We start from the raw sequence: 22,844 nt of genomic DNA, 5'->3' as shown, positions 1-22,844 counted from the left end.
TTTTGTTAGTTCAAAAACAAAAGAGGTATGGCATCCCTTTCACTTGTCAGTGTCATGATTTTGACTAGGAATATTCTCTGCAAACAGTGCACAAGTATTAGATGTTTACAAATACACATCTGTTTCTTTCATAGTAACTGTGTAAGTGCCATGGATTTATTTTTGCACATAAAATGATGAAAGAACTCCTGGGACTATTTAATGGAAATACATGGAAAATACACAGAATATAAGGAACATTGAGTCACAGTCAGTGGCCCTAAAAAGTAATAGCATAAAAATGCACAAAAATGTAAAAATATTTGTATCCAACTCTCCTCCTCATTGATTTTAGCTTTACATTTTAAATGCTTTGGGGAGTTGTGTCTTTATCAAATATAAATTCCCATGTTTCTCATGGGAAAACACTGTAATTGGCTGGCTGCAACAGAGAGCACAAATTATTTCAGATCCAGCATAACCAGACAGCATATTTCCTTTCCAGAGCTATTTTGAGTCTATAGTGCATTTATAAATAATTTCTCTGCACTTTCAAACTTTAATAGTTTTGCTTGAAGGTATGAGAAAAATAATGTGTTAATGTTAAGAACAAATACATTAAAGTCTTGAATAATGGTATTACGTGATTGCACTACATGAACAAATTCATATTCTGTCACAAATAAGCAAACAAAAGAGGACAATTTCCCTGTTATTGAAACAAGTTCATTACCAGCTAGAAAACGGGAAATAAAAATTCAACTTGTCTTTAAATTCAATTTTTAAATTGTTTACAAAATAGCTATAACTTAACTTACTAGGATTAAGTAGTTTAATTTTAAGTATTTCTTTAAAAAATAAGAGCTTTATGATTTTTAAAGAATCAAATTTGTCTTCAGGTAATATATGAACACTTTTTCTTTGCTCTGTACTTAATGTAATCCTGACATGTAAATCAGCAGAACTAGGGCTTCACAGACAAAAATTAAATAGGAAGAAAAATGAGCAGACACACTACTCATTTTTATAAGCATAAATATGAAATAAAAAGCATTTAGTAATAACATAAATTTTAAGTGCTTTCTTAATTAATTTCAAGTATTCATTTAAAAACATAATGTAACTCCAAAAAAGAGTGTGTTGCTCAAAATTCTAACTTGAATTTTTATAAAGTTATTTATATTTAAGAAAATGTTTTTTCAGACTTGAGGCTGTTTTCTGAGTTCCAGGAAGCACATAGTGTCTCCTGAGCAATTTGATTAATCTTTACAAATGTTTCTTCCATAACTTAGATCAACAGTAAATAAACTCATATCTCAAAAGGCCTAAGGTTCAGGCAGAAATGTCAAATACACTATTTTAAGTTGTTTCTAAAGCTTGCAAAATGAGCCAATAAAAATTCTTAAGAAAATATTACCTTTGACATAATGATTTAAAAACACAAATAATACATAAAGTCATTATTTGATCATTTCTTAAGGGGTAAAACAGGACAATATTTCAAACCTTGAAAATATAAAAACTCACTCTTATGGGAAAATTAAAAATTTCATGTCTTTAATTTCTTTCTCTTTTAAACTAAAAATTCTAAGAGAACACCAATTTTATTTTCACCAACAGACTTAAGACTTTCTAAATTATTTCCTGTGCAAAATTAGTATACTTATTTCCTGCTTAACAATGAATTTTTTAGAATTCAGTTTAAAAATTTTGTTTATTTCCTGGATAATGGCTGCCATTAATTTGGTAGCTCAGTTTGACAACTCTCAGTGGGTAGGTGCACATGCAAAACAACCAAAGAATTATTTAAGTATGGAATATAAATTCATGGATTCACCTGATAAGAGCTTTTTCTCCAAAATATTCTCCTTTCTGCAGAGTTTTTATCAGTTGTGGTTGATCATGGCCCTCAGTACTCTGGGTGACTTTTACCTAAATGATGTCAAATAATTTAAGAAAAGAGAGAGAGAGAAGAAAATAAGGAAAATCTGAACACATACCCATTCAACCAGACCCTCCCGTTCTGTATAAACTTGACTCAACAAGGAAAAATTAAAGCCTTTGCTTTAATTTTGCAGTAGTTATGACAATCCAACTGTAGTCACCTCATTTGGATGGACTAGAAAATCCTGTGATTTAACACAATCCACCTGTTATAAGAGGAAGCTTCTCAATCCAAACCTCACCACTCAAAGTTATAATTTTTTACGTGAATCCAGTTATCCTTTCCTAAGTATGCTCAAAGCAAATAATAACGGTCCTGTAGGAACTTTATTTTTTCAAAAAGCCAAATGGAGTTGACAAATCAATCAAGAATAAGACTATCAAGAGTTCTAAATCTCATGTCCATGACTGACTTGTTGATTCCTGTGTACCCTCTAAAACTGAATGCAAAATGTGGATATGGAGGAGGGTCCACAACTTTCATGAGAGTCCCAATGCGATCCACAGCCCAGGAAGGTTCAAGAACCCCCAGAGCAGAGCCAAACAAAAACTTCAATATTCCTTTTTGTGGCTAGAATTATTCCAGTTCAACATGGTAAGAAGGACTGCATCATTCTGATTAGAAATTCTGGTTAGCGCTTATGGAAATCACAATAAATTTAAAATTTTTTAAATGATAAATGCAATTTGTTTATTAACCAGAATTCTTTCAAAGCATGAGGTCCAGGTTGAGGAGAAATGATAAAAAGTGGTCTGAGTGCTGAAGAGTTTCTGAAACTATTATGTTAAAAAAATTTTTTCCATCACTGGGGGCCCAGTTCAAAGTTCAACCACAAACCAGTTTACAAAGGGGCAGTGTCTGATTCTCTGATGATAAACTCTTCCATGGAAGAAAGAGCATTTGTAAAAATCTGACAGTTTATAGACACAGGTGCTCAAGATTTTATCCTTTCCATCAATATTCCACAAATGCTTTTTATCTCTGAGGAACACTGTAAAGTGTCAAGCTGGGAATAACCGGCAACATGTTATCCACTCAACATCTAGGTAAAAAAAAAAGATCTGTTGTCTATATTAGCGTAAAATTTTCATCAGCATCTAAATCAACTTGAGCAATTGTGTACGAATTGAAGTTCTGAGCCATATTGTTCTACAGCTTGAAGCCTGATCATTCTGTCCTCAATTGTCTAGTTCATTCTCTTCCACCTGTTGTTTGTCCTATCAGTGGGATGGGGAAATGTTCCAGCCCTTGATCTTAGACCCTTGGGCTGAGAATCACACACTCATTGGATTATTAGAAATAATCCAGTCATTTTATACACAATGAAACGATATCCAAAGAAAGCCAAGTGACCTGACTAAGGTCACTAAGAAATTACGAAATCAGCTGGAACCCATGACAAGTCTCCTGTGGGCCCAAAGCCAGTGCTCAGACCGCCCCCCGCCACTTCCCCAGGACTCTTCTGAACAGAAGGTCCTTTAACTGCTCACTGCAGACAGAGGACTTAAGCTGCAACGCAGAACACTGCTGCGTTTATGGCCAACAGATTTGATACGATTCTTTGATTTACTTTAAGTAAGCTTTAACTAATAGTTACCTTTCCTTTTGCTAAAATGAAAAAGGTACTTCCTTCCTCGCCCTCTCTAATGATGTAATCTCCTTTGTCATAGTATTCCTATGGGGATGAGAGAAAAAGAAAAAGTTAGATGCAGCAGAGATGTTCGGATGACACAAATGAAATAGAACTCCTGGTGTCTTAGAAATGAGCGTTCCACACCTGTTTCTGTTATGTTTTGCTTATTGTAATTGTAATCTTCTTAAACATTGTAGTCTTAAACCATGAAAAAGTAAGGAGACTTTTGCTTGTTCATCTGCATTTATGTTTATCTTTCATGGCAAAAAAGAATTCACCTGGAATAATGAATTTCAAGCATGGACACTGAAGACACAAAGGGAAATGAGAGCAAGGTAATTATCACCGACCCACAGGTGGGCTTCACCCAAATAATCTAAATATAAACTGTTCAGTGACCTGCAACAGTCTGAAACTGGTGCTAGAGTTTAGAAAAAGGACAAACATTATCTAATAAATTGAAAATATCATCCTCAATGGATATGAGGAATATTAGCCTCAATTCCTAATTTCTTTCATAGCAATGGTTGGGAAAATTCTACATACACAGTAAGGAGCTCTTTCGTATGGATTCTTTCCAAAGATTTATCATCATGAAAGGTTGACATTAGAATTTTTACATGTAAATTCTGTTTTTCAACAAAGTTTAACCTCATGAAATCCTAAACTGTCACTTATTTCTTCATTTCCCTCATATAGTAGGTGTGTGTAATCAGAGAATTCTTGGCAGGGAGAAGTAATTCATCCATCTGCCAGACCAAAAAAGCAATTCAGTCTCTTAGAAAATAAAAGATGGATTAAACTTTCCATCCCTACTTTGCTTTAATTTGATATTGCCACAAAGTCATAGAACTAAAATGGATCCCTTATTTATACAAACAAAAATGGGCTTGTTTGATTTTCGTAAAAGGCATAAAGAACAACACAATAGCTCTCTCTTATTTTTATTTTAGACTTGAAAATAAAATCCAAACAAAACTACTTTTGTGTCTGCTGTAGTTCAGTATCTTTTTTGGTCATTTACTCTTAAAACATATTTACATTTATGGAATAAACATTACTCCTAATACTAATAAACTTACCTTTTATTTACATAGCACTATGTACATTTTACAAGGCATTCAACATCTCATGGAAGGAAGCAGACTATCTCAGGGGAAAAAGCACTTTGAAGCCATAGAAATCTAGATTCAAATCTCAGTTCTGCTTTGAATTTCACTTTCATCAATCCAGAAAATTCAAATAAGGACATTTACACTCAAAGATTGAGAGAAGATAAGCACATTAGTTTTCTATTGCTGCTGTAACAAATAACCACACACACTTAGTGGCTTGAAAGTACCCTCATTTATTATCTGAGTTTCTGTGGGTCAGAGAGTCCAGGCACGGTGTGGTTCACCTGAATTTCTCTGTTCAGGGTCTCTCAAGGCTGAAGTCAAGGTGTCAGTAGGGCTGTGTTCCTTTCTGGAGGCTCCGGGGAAAAAATTGCTTTCAAGTGTAATCAGGTTGTTGGCAGAATTCAGCTCCTTGCGGTTGTAGGATAAGGTCCCATTTCCCTGATGGCTGTGAGCTGGGGGTTGCCCCCTTAGCTCCCAGAGACTTCTCTCCTGTCCTTGCACGGAGCCCCCGATATTTCAGAACCAGTAAGGGCACATGGAATTCTTCATACACTTGCAATCTCTCTGACTTCCACTTCTGCTGCATCTCTCTGATTCCAGCCAGAGAAAATTCTCTGCTTTTAAGGGCCCGTGTAATAATACTTGACCCACCTAGGTAGTCCAAGATAATCTCCCTTATTTTAAGGCCCCAAACCTTAATTACATCTGCAAAGTTCCTTTTGCCATGTAACATAACGCATTTATGCATTCCAGGATTTAGGATGTGGATACTTTGGAGGGGGTCCATTTTTGCCTATCACCATAAGTCAATTAAAGGCAGTTAATTTTTGATGCATTAAAAGCACATGAAATGTAGTAAATACTCAATTAATGACTGCCATGTTAAGGGGGAGGATGAGAACGGTTTGCTTAGATGTTACTTAAATCTTCTGGACCTCAGTTTCCTATTCTGTAAAATTAAGATGGTATGACCTACCACACCTAACGATGTGTGAGGACTGGGTGAGATAGTCACCTGCTGACTGCTAATTCCTGTGAAAGAGTCTGTGAGCTGGTCAACGTCTTCCACAGGTAAACTGCATTCCCCAGCCTCCCTGCTGTTAGCTGTGGCCACGTGGTTAACTTCTGGCTAAAAGAGTCTGAGCAGAAGCCATGTATGCTACTTCCATGCCAGGCCCATGAACCATTCCAGACACGTGCCTTCATACTTGTGCCCCTGTAACGGCATGTTCCAGAGAAATCTTGGGAGAGGGGCCATGTGGAAGATGGCAGAGTAGCCTTCAGCTTGGGTTCCTGAAGGATTCTGAGTAGCCACCTAGGACCACCCTCCCTGGACTGTTATGTGAGCAAAAAAACATGCTTCTGTTCTACTTGGAAAAGAATACTTTGAGTTTTTACATCACAAGCTGCTTACTCCAACTCTCTATTTTTTCTCATTATCGCTCTATCACAAACCATCACTCGATTCAAGTGCGATTTTACCATTGAGATGACTGTGACTCGCAAAGGTTAAGTGAGTGACCGTGACACCGCAGTCCAGGGGTCTTCATGATATAGTTAATGTTCAATTCTCTTTACTGCTAGGGTCACGGTAGACGTTCCTGTTTCAGGCGGTCTGCCCCTCAGGCTCTCCTGTTCCTATCTCAATCTCAGTCCCCATTACCCATACGAAGCAGAAGGAATCTGGAGAATTCTTGAACTGCTTATAGGCTGTTCTTCAGTTATTATACAGTCTCTGGTCTGTGCAGATGTGCAGCTTTAATTTCTGTCGGTCGGATGAGCCAAAAGGCAGAAGCTGGAAAGGGAACACTGAGAAAGAGCTTTGTTGTTTCTTAAGGGTCAAGCTTCCTAGTGGTATTTTTCCCAAGGATGAGTCTTTGTCACCCAAAACCATGGGAGGAAGATAAATAATACCTCCCAGTGTGTTGACGGTAACTTCATAGATCAGAAAAGGCTGTGGATGTAGATCAGACCAAAAATATATAGTGGTAAGTACTGGCTACGATGCCAGACTAGCCAGTGTTTGTCAACTGGGGAGTGCAGCCAGTCTAGCCAGGGTGGTCACCAAGACCAAAAAGAGAACTGCAAACAGTGTGGTTTACTGTCCTGTGGTTACATTGCAAAGGGGTCCCTTAGAGGACCAAGAAGCCATAGACCCTACCCTGTGAAGCGATGGTTTTCAAGCAGATTTTACCCTGACCTACAGTAAGAAATATATTTTACATATACACCCACATACACACATGTGAGCGTGCACACACACATTTGTACAAAACTGAAACATATCTGAACAATATTTATGCTTACTACTCTGATATTTTTTTAAAGTGTTCCTCTAAATTGATTTCATGACCTACTAATGAGTTGTGTCCCACAGTCTGAAAAAGAAGATATCTAGAAACACTGAGAGTAGGTACTTAGTATATGGCAAAAAGGAAAGTTAGGAAATCAATTCCAGGGCAGACTGAGAGACAGAGGTTAAAAGTAAACCATACACTGGAAAAAAAAAGAAGAAGAAGAAAACCATACATCAGCAACTGCTAAAGATGGAAAGAGTTTTTCATGTAAAGAAAATGCTCATTCTGTGATAGCTAGCAAAATGACAGATAGAGCCTGAGTGCCTGTAAATAGAATATATGAAACCAGAATTAAAATCTAAGGTGACGGAGGACAAAGACAAAGAAATAAGCCTATGATTTCCTTAGTTTCTTTAGTGTGTGGCTAGAAATCTTCATCACAAAGAAGAATTGATGAAACACAGTCAGATGTATGATCACACACACACACACACACACACACACACACAAACCCTGCATCATGTGACCATGTCCCTAAGTTGATTGTTTAAAAAACTGTATACATTTATTGGGGTTTGTTACCAGCCATTTTTGTTTGTCCAAGTACAGTAGTTAAAACACCTTAGAAATTTTAAAGCAAACACACCTGGATCAGGTGGACCCTATCAACCATTCCAGCATAATTTAGTATCTGATTGCTTATTTCTAAAGAACCGGAGCCTAAATAATGAAAATCAACAGAAATTCCTCCATTTGGGTGAGCCAACTGTATAGAATTTTGTAACTGAAACACTGAGACAGCCCGCAGAGATGTGAGCCAGCACCCTCTTATTTTATAGACGAGATGATGCCCCCCACAATTAACTGACAGCTGCGAGGGACAGAGGCTTGACCATAAACCCTAATCTCCACACTTTGGATTAGATAACTTTCTAGGACACCTAGCTGCCCCCCCGTTTAATGAACAGGTCCATAAACTGGCAAAATCCACAATTATCTCAACTTTTTTATGGTTCTAGATGTAACCATTAAAATGAGAAAAACCCTCTGGCTTCTGCAAGTGTTAGCAGGAACTATAAGAAAGGAAGACTAGACTTTCAAAAAATGATGAAAAATGGAAAACTTGTGACTAAAGAGGCAGACTATGGCAAACCCTAAATATATGTATTCAATTCATAACTTTAAACTTTAAGAATCGTATTGTTAAAATGTTAAAATGTGGATTTCCGGGTCCCTACCCCAGAGTTTCTGATTCAGTAAGTGTGAGGTAGTACCTGGGAATCTGCCTTTTAAGCAGCATCATTGGTGATCTGATTAAGGACAAGGACATTTCACATTCCCCACCCCAGCCCCACTCCCACTAGAGCTCCAGTTTCATGAAAGATGCCATGTCAGAGTGGCAGTGCAGAGGGTCACTGGGTCAAATACCAAATCTTTGTAACAAAGAGTTCGGTAACTTTTCTATCCACCACACAGTCAAATCCCAGGCTTCCTGGATCTCTCACTGAGAGTGGAAACAGAAACTCTTCCCACTCTTGTCTTCCGTACTACACAACTGCCAGGTACAGAAGTCACATTGTCATTTTCATTATCATTAATAGTCACACTGCATTTGGAATCTGTGTTATGCTTTAGGGTGTTCATTAGTTAACTCTTAAAGTGCACCAGTGAATATGTTGCTACTTTTCCCACCCTCTTTTTCCCATTAGACCACGAGAAGAGGTTTAAAGGCAATGTCTGCCTCCAGAACTGAACACTTTGGGTGATTTATGCTAAAGCAAGAAATGCTGTTGGAACACTGCACATTCGGGCCATGTGGTCTAGGACTTCAACAAACAAGTCTTAACAAACACATCAGACCACCTGCTTGGTGATGGGAAATTCTGATACTCCCTCCCCGCCCCCTGCACAAAAACTTAAAACCACCCAAAATCAACTCCTAAATAGCATGCCAGATTCAGCCTGTTTTTCTCAAAGATTATGGAGCCAGTTTGTGGGACAGCTGGCCCTGGAGCTCAGCAGGTGCTCTGTCATAACTCCAATGCATTAGTGATTGGCTGTGGTCAGGACCTGGTTGATGGGTCATTAGTCCAAGCTATGCTGGTAAATTATGTGCTTTTCTTAGGCGCTAAATAGATCCCATTACTCCCTTGTTAATCACTTTCGAATTTGTGAATTTTCACACATTACAGAGACACATTTGTTTGCCAGGTATGAATAAAGAGCCCTTTATAAACCACGCTGCTGTCTGCAAATGCTAATATATAATAAAGCCTTCTAGGGTGGTTTAAAAGATGAGACTTTCAAATTCAAATTGTGCGTTAATTAATACTAGGTTGGAGCCCCCATCTATATATTCTGTAGCTATTGCCTGTGGGTACTATAAATATGTCTAATTTACCATTTATTTTTAATGATACTAAATTTTAATATTTTCTGTCAGCATGGAATTCCCCTCTGGTGAGTCTACTCTATTAGTGTTATATTAAAAACAGATTTCCTCGGTTAACAAAAAAATATAGGGCCTCTCCAGCTTTAAAAAAAACACTCAGAAATTAGGATGAATTATTAATTTGTAACATCTGTGATTGGGTTATGTTACACTGAGAAAATCCCAAGAGATGCAGGGCAAGCAGTCCTCTTGAAAATGACTTCATATCTGAACGCTCTGGAGACACAAGGCCAGGCACTGTGTCATCATGGCCTGTCCTTGATAAACTGCTGGATGGGTTCCATGAATTGTAAATGGAAACATTACTGGTGTCACTTACACTTAAGGATAAAATGGTTGGTGCTCCCTTCTCAACAGGTATTAGTTTACATTGTATATTGAGATTGACAGAGGCATGAATCTGTCAACAATCAGTCTTGCAGGGTATTTTTTGTCTCCCACTGAGAATAGCTTTACAAAATCTTAAAGTCTACATCTGACTCCTTTACTATTCCTTACCTCCTTTAAGTTCCCGAAAAGCAATTTGGTTTCAATGAAATTGACCCACACACACCAAAAAAAAGTTAGACAGAGGTTATTTACTTTGAATATTAATCTCTGAAGAGGTTTTCATATAATGCATATTATTGGAATCCAAGGTACATGTCATAAAAGCATTATTCACAAAAAGACTTGACTAGTCTTGGACAAGAACCAACCATATGCATGATGCCTAATATGAATTTTTGAACACGTTCCAATACGCCATTTTCCCCTAGATGTTAAAATAGGTAAAGTGCTTCTTAAGTACAGGGTTTTTTTTTGTTTGTTTGTTTGTTTTAATGTCTTTTCATAGCCTAGAGTTTTCAAGTATGGAGTGTTTCATAGCTTGATTCAGAAGCCTGTTCACGAAAGTCCCAATATACCCTTTCTCTACTCCATGACCTAATTATGCATCACTGACTCCTTCATACTACGAAAACTCTGTAAGGGATTGTGATGTTAATTGCAGAAAATCAAATGCCTCTTGAGTGAGGCAGATTAGTTTTATAAAATATACTAAAAAGATTAAAATATGTAAATCAAATGTCACTTTACACATGCAAATCCAATTTTCTTCTATATATTTCAGAAGAGTGCCCGAACCCCACCCCAGCCCCTTAATTCAGTGTGAGTTTTCACAATAGAAAAAGGCTCCCGGCCTCTGTGGACTGGTGATCACCATCTTTTCCTTTTTAATCATTTACAGTGCTAATAATGACTAGATTATATAATCTTTTAATGAAATATAGTTTTTACTTTAAAATTTCTTACCACTTCCAAACAGTCAATGATCTTAGTTAATTTATCTTCAGGTAAATTCTTCAGCAAGGATACGCTGCAAAATTAAAAAGAAACCTTTATTTAATTATCATCCTGAATTAAACTATAAATATACACCTCTACATAGATTTATGCATGCATTTAAAAAATATAATGCACTTTAATTTTTCCAAAGTAAACCTCCAAATATATCACACATAAATAACTGAATTTCAGATACAATGAAATTATATAATCACATATAACAGCAGACATTTATCACAGGTAAATAAATACAAATAGTAAGACCCCATGAAAGGAAAAAAATCAAATTTTGTTTCTTTGGAGAAAAAAAAATTACATTTGTTGTTGGCTTTCGAAGTGAATCACATCCAGAAATGTGTTCCACATCTCAATATCTCTTTTATTAGCATGGATGAGGACCTCTGCTTCCAGAGGAGAATCAGATTTTCATCTAAATCCTTGTAATTAAGTAAAGACTGAATCCAGGAGGGAATGTAGGAATTAGCATGGAAATGATCTTGATTATTAGTCATATTGTACTGTCTTTTAAAATTAATGGTAGCCAGAGGCATGTAATAGGAACATTTTTACAGATAATAATAATATACAGAGAATGATAGAATACTGAAATTGTTTGAAAAAAATCAAAAAATTCCACTCAGTATGATTAACCCATCAGTATGATTAAATTGTTCTTTTAGAGAAATTTCTACTTTACCCATTTTCACTCAGGACTGTTGAAATAATTTCTATAAGATAGATACTTCTTTCTTACCATCTAAAATTTGACACCCTTAAGGAAAAAATGATGCTCTTCCATAAATACATGATTGGATCTGAGTTTTGAAAAGAGAGCTCTAGACTCATTCTTGAACACATGCACCAGGAGGCATGTAGCCAGGAGCTGGGTCTAAGAATGTCTGCATCTGAATCATTTGTAATTGCAAAACACTGGAACATGCCCAATGGGAGAGCAGATAAATGAACTGTGGTCGAGTCAGATAACAGAACTCTACAACAGGAGAAATGACTGCACTAACCAAGTAGATGAACCTTAAAAAAATGTATTGAGTGAAAAAACTGACTTGCAAAAATAACACCAATTTTGTAAAGTTCAAAAATAGGCTAAACCAAGCTACAGGCAAAATAATAAAGAATAGCAAGGTTACGATTACCAAACTTCAGAATACAGACTACTCCAAGGAGAGGAGGTACCCCAAGGAAGGCTAGAAAATGACATAGGGGAGCAAATGAGAATGGCAACAACATTGCTAACTTTCTACTTAGGCTGGGCCGTAGCTTGATGGGGCTCACTTTGTTATTATGTTATTATAACTTACATATGTACTATGTATCATTTGATACATGTCAGATACTTCATGATAAAAAGATGTAAATGGAAAAGAGCTTACTGTATATTATGAAACAAAGAGAAATGTATTTCTCTAATATGTCTCCTTATGGATGAAAACGTAAAAGGGTTAACCAGAACTTTTTTCTATATAGTGGCACATAGAAGAAAAGGGAATACTTGTTATTCCTTTGGTTTAATTGACTAACACATGCCCTTCATGAAAGTTCTACTTCGGGTCCAAACTGGGCGCTGTAGCGTTAGTGAAAATTCTCTCCTGTAAGCCTATCACCTTTGGGGATTGGTGAGGAAATTGATATGAGAAAAAATCTTTTTTCTGTCTCCCCTCTATGAAGGCAGAGATCAGGTTTATCTTGTTCACCACTGAATCCACAATGTTTATGCCTGGCAATAAGTACTCATTGAACGAATGCATGAATGAGATAACAAAAAGAAGAAAAGGAGGGAAGGAACCTGTACTAGTAAATTCTTTGAGCTCCCTCCACTAAGGCAGAACTCACTAGACTCCAAGGGAGAACCTAGTGGCTCAGGTTTTATCTCAGACATGATGCAACCCATGGGCACCGGTTTATTTATGCATCCTTTTTTGGCCCTTGCATAAGTGCAGTTTATTAGCTTTAAATACTGACCTGCATAGCTCAGTTGCTGGATTTTGAGATTACCTATACTCAGGTAGACCCCACAACATGATGGCTAAGGCACTGATTGTCATATAGGTAAGGCACCTTCTTGTCATTACTGCAGCTCTCTTCCAGGAGTCATTATTGTTTCCGAGAAAGTAAATCAGCAAGAGTCCATATGAAAAACCTCAATGCCTGCAATGTTCTACTGATTAACAATGCCTTCATTCAATATTCACTGAGTCCTCACTATATGCTAGGCACGGCGCAGCCCTAAAATCATTGACTTTGTGGCTAGTTATGCAAGATAAAGTCACTATACTTAAAAAGAACTTAGAATTTATTTTTGGAAACCACAGGATATTTTATTGTTATTACCACTTATCAAAGGTTACATTTCATTACAGTATGTATTGCAGTTTCAGAGACTGTCAAATCTCCCACAAAAGACACAGAAATAGTTTAAATAAGGAACTTATACTTTCCAAAAAAAATGTTTTTAATGTGTAGCTGACCTTTTCAGTTACATAGGTACTTGTTTCTCTGTAATTTGATGCGTCCAAGTTGTTGGGGGTTCAGAACAGTTGACAAAATGTGTATGTTCCAAGGATCCATGTCATGATAGCAAGCATAATAACATTTTTGGCAAGCTAATTTGCTGCAAATAATAGTAATTTGGAAGATGGTGTGGCTATGCCAATGAGAAAAAATGTCTCAGGTAAAGCAAGTAAGGATAGTAAAATAATTTATTTTAATATTATTCTAAGCAAAGCATTATTATCTTTTGTTATCTACTTCCAAATTATAGGACATCTTTCAAAGTCAACTGAGCCACCCAAGTGAATATTTTAGGATGTTATGCACATTATTCTATACTATGTGTAATGACTCCATCAACACAAGGGCAAAATTAGCAAAAGAAATAAATCAGTGAACAAGGCTAATGGGAATGAAACATAATTCTTCATATATATAGTGGCATTTACTGCAAGAGAATACTTTTGTTCCTTTGGCTTAATCATATGGAAAATGTTTAAGTAAGAAAGACTGTAGTAAAATAATTACTCTGATAAAACCAACATATCCACAATATGGCTACACCACCTTCTGCTCTTTCTGCCACCAACGTGTTATTCTTACCTTCTGAGGAAGTTTCTGTACTGTTCATCTCTAGCTTGAGCTGTCCTTCTCATTATATTCTGGAACACCTCTCGATCTAGTGCCCATGTTTTAACATTGGTAATAGCTTTAGAAAAATCAAGAAAATAATAAAATATCATTTAGCTCTTAGATTAAGAAAACATTCCAACATGTTAATCAATAAATTTTTCATGTACTCTCATAAAATGATATTTCTTGGACAATGCATTATTTAAGCATGCAAATGGAAGGAAGTAGTGATGTAAAGAGTAGGTAATTTTACAAAATCATTTTTGGCTTTGAAATAAATGATGATTTGAAAGTGAGCAGCAAAAGATTTCCATTCTAATTATGTTTTGCTTAGGATGATATTAAAATTAGTTTGCAATCCCTAATTACACACTACATCATCAGGAGGTATTTTAGATTTGTGCTGTGATACAAAAGAAAGCCAGCCAGCCTGTAGCTAATCCAGAGAGTGAAGAATTCACAAGCAGATAATTGAAAGTTAAAGATCTCTGCGTGTGAGTCTGTTTTTATGTCTTTTTATGTTGTTTAGACACTGTTGCTAACGGGAGCCAATATATTTTAAGAATCTCTATGGTTACTTTTACATAAAATATATAAAATCATTTTCAAAGAGATTATGCAAGACAGTTTTTGGGACAACCTTTTCATAGGAAAGACATTAAAATCAAGAATAAAATCTAAAAAGGAAGAAGAACAGAAGTAGCAGCTCTAAAAAATCTGTATGAAATTATGGTAGTAAGATATTTTTTAAAGGAGTGATGAGAGCCTACAGAAGAGATCAAAATCAAAATCTCTGGTTTACTAAACTTCAGAGTGAATTAGAATTATTTTGACATTCTTGTTAAAAATAGAGATCCCTGGGCCCCATTGTCAGAGATTATTTGGAGTGGAGCCTCAGAATCTGCATTTTTATCAAATACTGCAACAATGCTGACACACATATAACCTCATCCCAAACTCTGAGAAACACCACATCTGAGTAATTCAGAAGAAAACCCGATATTACCATGAATAAAGTCGATAAAAACAAGAACCCTAAGGAGAAGCAATTGAACTAATCCCAAAAGTCACTCATGAAAACTCTCATTAATTAATTCATATCCTTTTTGATATTTATACACTTTTATTGGTTTAATTAAATTTTCTGGTTTGTAATATGGTCAGAACCTCATGGAGAATAGAAAGCAAACATGCTGGATGAGCCAAAGGCAAATGCCTACATAATAAAAAATTGAAGTGGCAACGACAGCAAATACTGGAATCAATTCTGTTTAAAGCCGTATTCATATGTTATATACAGGTATCTGACGGAAAGGTCTTTTTAAGCTTGAATCATTTAGACAAGGGCTTCAATATAAATCCTTTTATAAGCATAGCCTTTCTATTAATAAGAGCATATGGGGCACAATGGCAGACAAAAAGACTCAGGATGCAAGAGTGTCTTAGGTTATCTTTAACGTTATGTAACAATTTTAAAAATACAGCATTTCATCTCCTGTTACCTTTCACAGAGGCAGTTCTTGTACAGTTGTATAAAATGGCTAGTTCCCCAAACGTCGTCCACATAGGAATGGATGATAGCCATTTCTCCCCTTGGAACACCTCTAGTCGACCCTCTATCAAGTAGAATATAAGAAAACACAAGTAATCAAAATCCACCTGGATTCCATAAGTTAAAAAAAACAATCAGAAGGTATACAAAGCATACAGGTAAGATATCTTATGATTCTCATTACAATAAAGTGGTTAAGAATGCAGACTGAAGCCTCTCTATTAGCTGATTAGCCTGAAGAGTTACCCACTCAGCCTGGGTTCCTCATCAATAATGGGGATAATATTAATAATATTTACTTCATACAGTTGTGAGAAGTAAATAAGTTACTATAGGTAAGGATCACAGATCCATGGCTAGCACATAGTAGATGCCATGTAAGTGTTAGCTGTTGGGAATTCCCTGGCAGTCCAGTGATTAGGATTCTGCGCTTCCACTGCAGGCGGGCACAGGTCCTATCCCTGGTCGGGGAACTAACATCCCGCCTGCTGTGCAGTGCAGCCAAAAAAACCCCACAAAAAACAAAAACAAAGTCCCATATTATTATTATTATGATTGTTACAAAGCTCTTTCCTGAAGCAGTGGATGGCAAGTGTTTCATTTAAAATTCATGCTACCCCATGAAAAATGTAGCACATGAAACTACTTCTCTTGCACAAGGAACACAACAATCGCTGTATGTCTTGAAAACACAGCACAGGTGTTCACACTGGCGGAAGGACTAACTCGTCATAACTGAGAAGTATGCTGGCCCCGGAGTCAGGCTGCCTGGCTCTGACTAGTCTTTGGCCATGTGACCTTGGGTACGTTACTTCACCATGCCTTGCTTGTTGCCTAACCCCTCATTCATTGAAATGCATTAATAAATGAAGTCACTAAGAAGAGAATTAAAAGACAAGCCACAGACTGAGAGAAAATATTTTTGCAAAAGACACATCTGATAAAGAACTGTTTTACAAAATACACAAAGAGCTCTTAAAGCTCATCAGTAAGAAAACAACCTAATTAAAAAATGGCCAAAGACTTTAACAGAGGCTCACCAAAGAAGATATACAGATGGCAAATAAGCATGTGAAAAGATGCTCCACATCACATTTATCAGGGAAATGCAAATTAGAACAACGAGATACTACTACACACCTAACAGTATGACCAAAATCTGGAACACTGACAACACCGCATGGTGGAGAAGATGTGGAGTAACAGGAATCTCATACATTGCTGGTGGGAATGCTCAATGGTACAGCCAATTTGGAACACAGTTTGGTGGTTTCTTACAAAATTAAACATACCCTTACCATACAATCCAGCAATTGTGCTCTTTAGTATTTATCCAAAGGTGCTGAAAACTTAGGTCTACACAAAAACCTGCACACAGATGTTTATAGCAGTTTTATTCATAATTGTCAAAACTTGGAAATTACCAAGATGTCCTTCAGTGGGTAGATGGATAAACTGTGATACAACCAGACCATGAAATACTACTCAGTGCTAAAAAGAAATGAGATACTAAGCCATGAAAAGACATGGAGGAATCTTAAATACATATTACTAAGTGAAAGAAGCCAATCTGGAAAGGCTAAATACTATATGATTCCAAGTATGTAACATTCTGGAAAAGGGAAAACGATGGAGAAAATTAAAAGATTAGTGGTTGCCAGCAGTTGGGGAGGAGATGAACAGGCAGAGCACAGAGGATTTTTAGGGCAGTGAAAATACTCTGCTTGATATTCTAATGATGGATATATGTCATTATACACTTGTCGCAACCTAGAGACTGTGCAGTACCAAGTATGGACGTTGAGTGATTACGATGTGTCAATGTAGGTTCATCCTTGGTTTAAGAAAACCTGTACCTTGCTGGTGAGTAACGCTGATAACAGGAGAGGCTGTGGATGTGGGGGGGCAGGGGTATATGGGAAATCTCTGTTCCTCCCTATCAATTTTGCTGTAAACCTAAAACTGCTCTAAAAATTAAAGTCATAAAAAAGAAAAAAGAAGAGTGCTTGACACCAATCTTTGGCTAAGCAGAGTTTGGGGGAAGGGAGAGGCAACTTCCTCACCATGCTTCTGCCCTGGCAATTCTCTTCTCTTTTTCCTTCAAACTAATGCAAATAAAACCTTAGCTAATCAAAAGCATTTGCAAAAAAGACCTATTCTTAGAGGAAGAAAATGGTGGGGTTATTTCTCTTTCCCTTGAAGAACTGGTCTTTCCTTCTCCTAATTCACCACTAAGTAGCTCTGGGTCATCTCTGTCCACCCACTCATTCAATGCATCTGATATGAATACCTATGCCGTGCCAGGAACTAGCCCAGGTGAAAGAGAGACAGGGTAGACAAAACAGAAAAGATATTTATCCTGTTAGAACTTATATTCTAGTAAGAAAGAAATTCTGTTTTGGCTCCGAATCTTATATATTAGTTATGCAATTTAATAATTTCTCATTATAACTAAATTCTATCCCATCAAAACTACTTAGCTGCACTGTTGAGTTAGTATCATGGAACTTTATGCATTTCAAGTTTTTTTCTAATTCGTTATGGCACATGGGACTTGAGCAACACTGAACAATTATATGGAATACCAAAAGTTTAAGCTAAATATGCTTTTACTATTTGCTATTCTTGCTATATTTTATAAAGGGGAGATTTTGAATTAACAAACTAATTTGCTCGATCAATTAAATCACACAAATCAATTCTTAGATAACATCATAATTAATTCAAATAAGAAAGCGTCCAATTTTCATTTCCATGTGTGCTATAGCCCTGACTTCAATAACTATATTGATACTGACTTCTGTTCAAACCCTTCTCTCCCCAAGCCTTTCATCAGAGTTGCTAGCAAAGAACAAGATGAGCTGGCATGAGTTTCTCATCCTTCCTTGCAGGTTTCCTAAATATTGGTTGACTTAATGCCCTATCTTCTTCTCTTGCCAGAATGTTCTAGTGTTGCTAAAGTAGAAGTGAAAGAGCCAAGAGAAAAGTTGAAAGAGGGGGAAATTGCTCTGGGTCACCTGTTCCTAAAACTTGAAGGCTGGCTAAATTAAGACTGTAATTCACTTCTTGGGGAGAACAATTACTTGAGGATGACTATAGTTTTAAGGCCGTCTACAAAGACCGTATATGGCAAATAATACACTAATAATTATGCAACTGGCATGTTTAAAGAATCAAAATAGAGAAAACAATCTTTTATACACTGTCAATAGAGGTGTATTAATTTGTTTGGATAGGCAACTTCTGCTCCACACCTAAGGCCTCAAGGAAACAAGAATCATAAAAGCAAAAGCATTGCTTAACTTTGTTTCTTGGTTCCTGTGATTCTTTTTACCCCTCCTTTCTATACAAGGATTTGTCTAAAGTTGCAGGCCACTTAGCAGAATATAACCTGCCATGGAATCATGTCTTATTCACCCGTGTCTCTCTCAGAACTCAGTACTGGGCTTTGACCATAGTTGGCCATCAGTAAAAAATTATAAAGTTTATAAAGCATTGCTTAGATCGTCAGGACCTACAGTGCAAAATAAAAGGCCACAGCACATCCCAGGTTACCACTACCTCTGGGCAAGCCAGTTAACTTTTTTCCCTAAAACTCAAAAATTGGGGGCAATTCAGAATTTGACAGGGCATTCAATAACCGTAAGCCCTGTTCAGATAATTTCTTGCTTCTGTATCTAAAAAAAAATTGTTGAATTCCAGTATAAGATTTATGCGTTTGATAAGCATTTGAGAAATAAATCCTTTTCCTATCTAACCATTATAATCTACCCAGCATGGAAGCATGTTCAAGGGATCGTGTATGGAGGAAGACATTTAAATGGTTCTAAAAACACCAGCTTTAACCTTAAGGCATTCCATTTGACTTATCTGTTGGTTAATTGTACCTAAATTGTCTTTTGAAATCATTGGTATATAATGAAAATATTTTACAAAGTCACAAAAATAATTGTTTTCTTTTCCATGGTACAACAATGTAAAAAGGTCAACACAAGCAGCAGTGTTTTGAATACTCTGAAACACCTTCTTGTATATGCTGAGTGAGTGGCACTGTGATTAAAAGTATGGACTCTCTAATCAGATTGTTTAAATTTGCATTCTACCTCCACCACTAATGAGCTGTGTGGCCTTGGGTAAGTTACTTAACCTCTCTGTGACACAGTCCACATAATAACATGAAGACAGTAGCACTTGCCTAACAGAGTCGGTGAGTTGAAATGAGATCTTTCTATTAAGTACTCAGTAGGATGCTGGACATATAGAAAGCATTCTGTAAATATTAAGTATTAGCAACACGATGATTAGATCAACAAGGTTGCTATTTCATGAGCTCAATCTGTTATGTTTTCTACAAATAGAGCAACCAATTTTGCATTTTTATAAATGTTTGCAAAAAATCGTTAAACTATAGGCAAATATTTATTATATGGTGACTGGAAAAATCTGTGAAGCCCACCTGCCAGTACAAAGATATGATTTCCTGGTTCTCCTTGCTTAATAATGTAACTCCCTTGCTGGTAGTTTCTCCCATACATGCATTCCACCATGTCTTTGATCTGCTGAGGATCCAGTCTCTTCAGAAATTGATTTTTATTAAGGGCATCTGTAATGAGCTTCTTCTCACTGGTATAATGGAAGGAAGATGTTAGTTACAATTAGTGAAAACCATGATTCGCTCTTTCGAGTCACTTCATTTTTATTCTTGATATTACTACCTATGTATTTACAACTTTTCCAGCAAGGAAAAAATTTTTTTCTAGCCCCACCAGCACCTGACCCTTAGAACTACCCTACTTTGCTTAGAAATCCTTTGAAAACATTTTTGAATTTTTTTTTCTGGTAATCATTATTAAATCAATTTTATCATCACTCCTAATTGCCATCATCACAAAGGTAGCATCCTTCAAGGTCCCTAGATGCAATACTAATGGACTTATGACTTTTAGATGGGAAGCCAGTCTGGTTGGTAGGTAGAAGGTGTATCTAAGGGACTGTAACACAGTATTCATTCACTGATGTATACACGCGTGCCTAATTCCTACGGTGCTAGTCATTTTATATCTTATTTAATCCTCACTATTATCCTGTGAGATAATGACTATTCCGACTTTATAGATAAGTAGACTAAAAGCTAAGAAGCAACTTATTCTCCCCTAGTATTTAAATCTAAGTCTGTGAGTCCAAAGTCTGTGCTGCTACCATTCCAACTGTTGCTTCTTCTGACGTGGAGAAGTCGGCTCCCTTGGGACTCATAAGGTTTGATCAGACATAGAGGGTGATGGTGATAGTTCAGGTTTGCCTGTGTTTTGACTCTTAGTATGTCTAGACTAGACAGAACCTACATTTCCAACCTCCCAGCCTATTCATTCCCCAAATCAGAAGCCCACTTGTTGGTAATCCTAGAACACTTCAGTTTCTTCTGGAAAAGAAGTAGCTCAAAATAATGGCCTAATCTGCATCACCTTAAATTTCTAATGTTCTAATTAGCATACTTTATATGTAAATATCATAGAATTACGAGCTGGAAGAAAAGTTGCCTAAGTCAGAATCTTTGCGCAATATATTTGCTTTCATTCAAATTCAGTGTGATTCTTTTAAAATATGGGTATTTTCCTATATTTTTCATTCAAACTCTCTCCCGTACATAGCTTTGCTGTTTAAAAACTTGTGATCTTTTCTACACAGAAAGTGTTCAAGGGAATTCCCTGGTGGTCCAGTGGTTAGGACTCAGTACTCGGCGCTTTCACTGTTGGGGTCTGGGTTCGACCTCTGGTCGGGGAACTGAGATCCCACAAGCCAGGTGGCGTGGCTAAATTAAAAAAAAAAAAAAAAAAGAAAGTTCTCAAACACAAGGTAAAAGTTCAAGGCATTAGATACTTTATGATCCTATCTATCAAATCATTAGGCTTCATGAAGGAAACAAAACAAAGTCTTGTACAGAAATTCCTTCTTCCCTACTCCGTCAACCTCAGAGCCATCTGAACTCTCCGGGTTCCTTGAGAACTTCCTTCCTCCTTCATTTAATCTATCACTATGTCTTGTCAATTCTCTTTACAAAATATCACTGTTATCCATTTTAGTTTCCATTTTCAAGGGTCACCACATCCAAGAAAAAATCTTAGGTCTGGATAATTTTAACAGCTTCCTTTTTGGTTTTTCAGCTTCTAGCCTCTTCCCCCTGCAGTCCATCCTATACCACACTATCAGATTCACATTGGTAAATTCATCTTGACTTCACCCTGATCTCATTCTTCCTTCATCCACCAAAACCAACAATTCATTCAATTAAGATATACCAAAAAAATACTTTTGCAAGATATTCTTCTCAAGGGTAGAACTGTGAACAATATCATAAAAGTTCCAGATTTCACGAGTCTTTCATGCTAGTGTAACATTCCAGCAAGAGTTTCCTCAATGCCCACATATCCCAATTTCCCAAAATATGTTCCAAGAATCACTGTTCCTTTATAATCAAAAGTTTGCTGAGTTTAAACAATTTTGGAAATTCACCATGCACAGTTTAAAGGTTCAAAGAAATCTTGCAGTAAACAAATCTGTTTCAACCAATGTTTCCCAAACCTCAGTGTCTTCTTTATTTATTTCTTTTTTTTGGCTTAATTTCTATTAACATTCCATGGAAGTATTATGAAAACCCTTTTGCCATAGAAGACAATCAACTTCCCACAATCTGGTATTCCCCATTTCCCACCACATGCCTCCACTCTATCCATCTAGCACTTACTCCCTAACACAAATCCTTTGTTACAGATAGACTGGTCTCCTCACTGTCTCCTATGCTTGCCACCTTTACCTTCAGGCTTGGCACATGTTTTCTCCTTGAATTTAGCTTCTTCTCCCCTCAACCTACCCAAACATTAGACATCTACCAAGAAACCCCTTATGACCTACTCAACCCTGCCTGGATACTGTAACTCACAAAATCCTTCTGTTCTACCCTAAACTCCTAGAGTACTCGTTTTCATGTCCATCCAACTCACCAAATTTATCAAGCAAATACTTAAGACATAAAAATTAGTAAAGCATGGCCCATAGCCTCAAAGAGTTCCCAGATCCTCTTAACTTAGTTTAGTCCATAAAAACATTGTAATATTCTATTAGAAAAGAGTTCTTGGTACTCCCCTGGTGGCATAGTGGTTAAGAATCCACCTGCCAGTGCAGGGGACACGGGTTCGAGCCCTGGTCTGGGAAGATCCCACATGCCATGGAACAACTAAGCCCGTGCACCACAACTACTGAGCCTGCACTCTAGAGCCTGCGAGCCACAACTACTGAGCCCATGAGCCACAACTACTGAGCCCACGTGCCACAACTACTGAAGCCCGCATGCCTAGAGTCTCTCTGCAACAAGAGAAGCCACCACAATGAGAAGCCCGCACACCA

At 36.9% G+C, this 22,844-nt stretch overlaps 1 protein-coding gene across 2 annotated transcripts in view; it reads right to left on the bottom strand.

The window, feature by feature from the left end:
- The window catches only part of PRKG2 (protein kinase cGMP-dependent 2), an 84,718-nt gene that overhangs the window by 43,664 nt on the left and 18,210 nt on the right, over nt 1–22,844 (bottom strand). For both annotated transcript variants that reach the window (XM_036852910.1, XM_036852911.1), the window contains exons 2-7: nt 19,900–20,066; nt 15,394–15,507; nt 13,862–13,967; nt 10,718–10,781; nt 3,522–3,599; nt 1,817–1,911 (exon numbers count right to left, since the gene is read on the bottom strand). In XM_036852910.1, coding sequence (XP_036708805.1) covers nt 1,817–1,911; nt 3,522–3,599; nt 10,718–10,781; nt 13,862–13,967; nt 15,394–15,507; nt 19,900–20,066 — 624 coding nt within the window. The remainder of the gene's footprint in view (nt 1–1,816; nt 1,912–3,521; nt 3,600–10,717; nt 10,782–13,861; nt 13,968–15,393; nt 15,508–19,899; nt 20,067–22,844) is intronic.

This window comes from Balaenoptera musculus, chromosome 5 (genome assembly GCF_009873245.2).
Source record: "Balaenoptera musculus isolate JJ_BM4_2016_0621 chromosome 5, mBalMus1.pri.v3, whole genome shotgun sequence".
NCBI classification, from domain to species: Eukaryota; Metazoa; Chordata; class Mammalia; order Artiodactyla; family Balaenopteridae; genus Balaenoptera; species Balaenoptera musculus.
The sequence above is the reverse complement of the archived record's forward strand: the minus strand, read 5'-3'. Positions and strand labels throughout refer to the sequence as shown.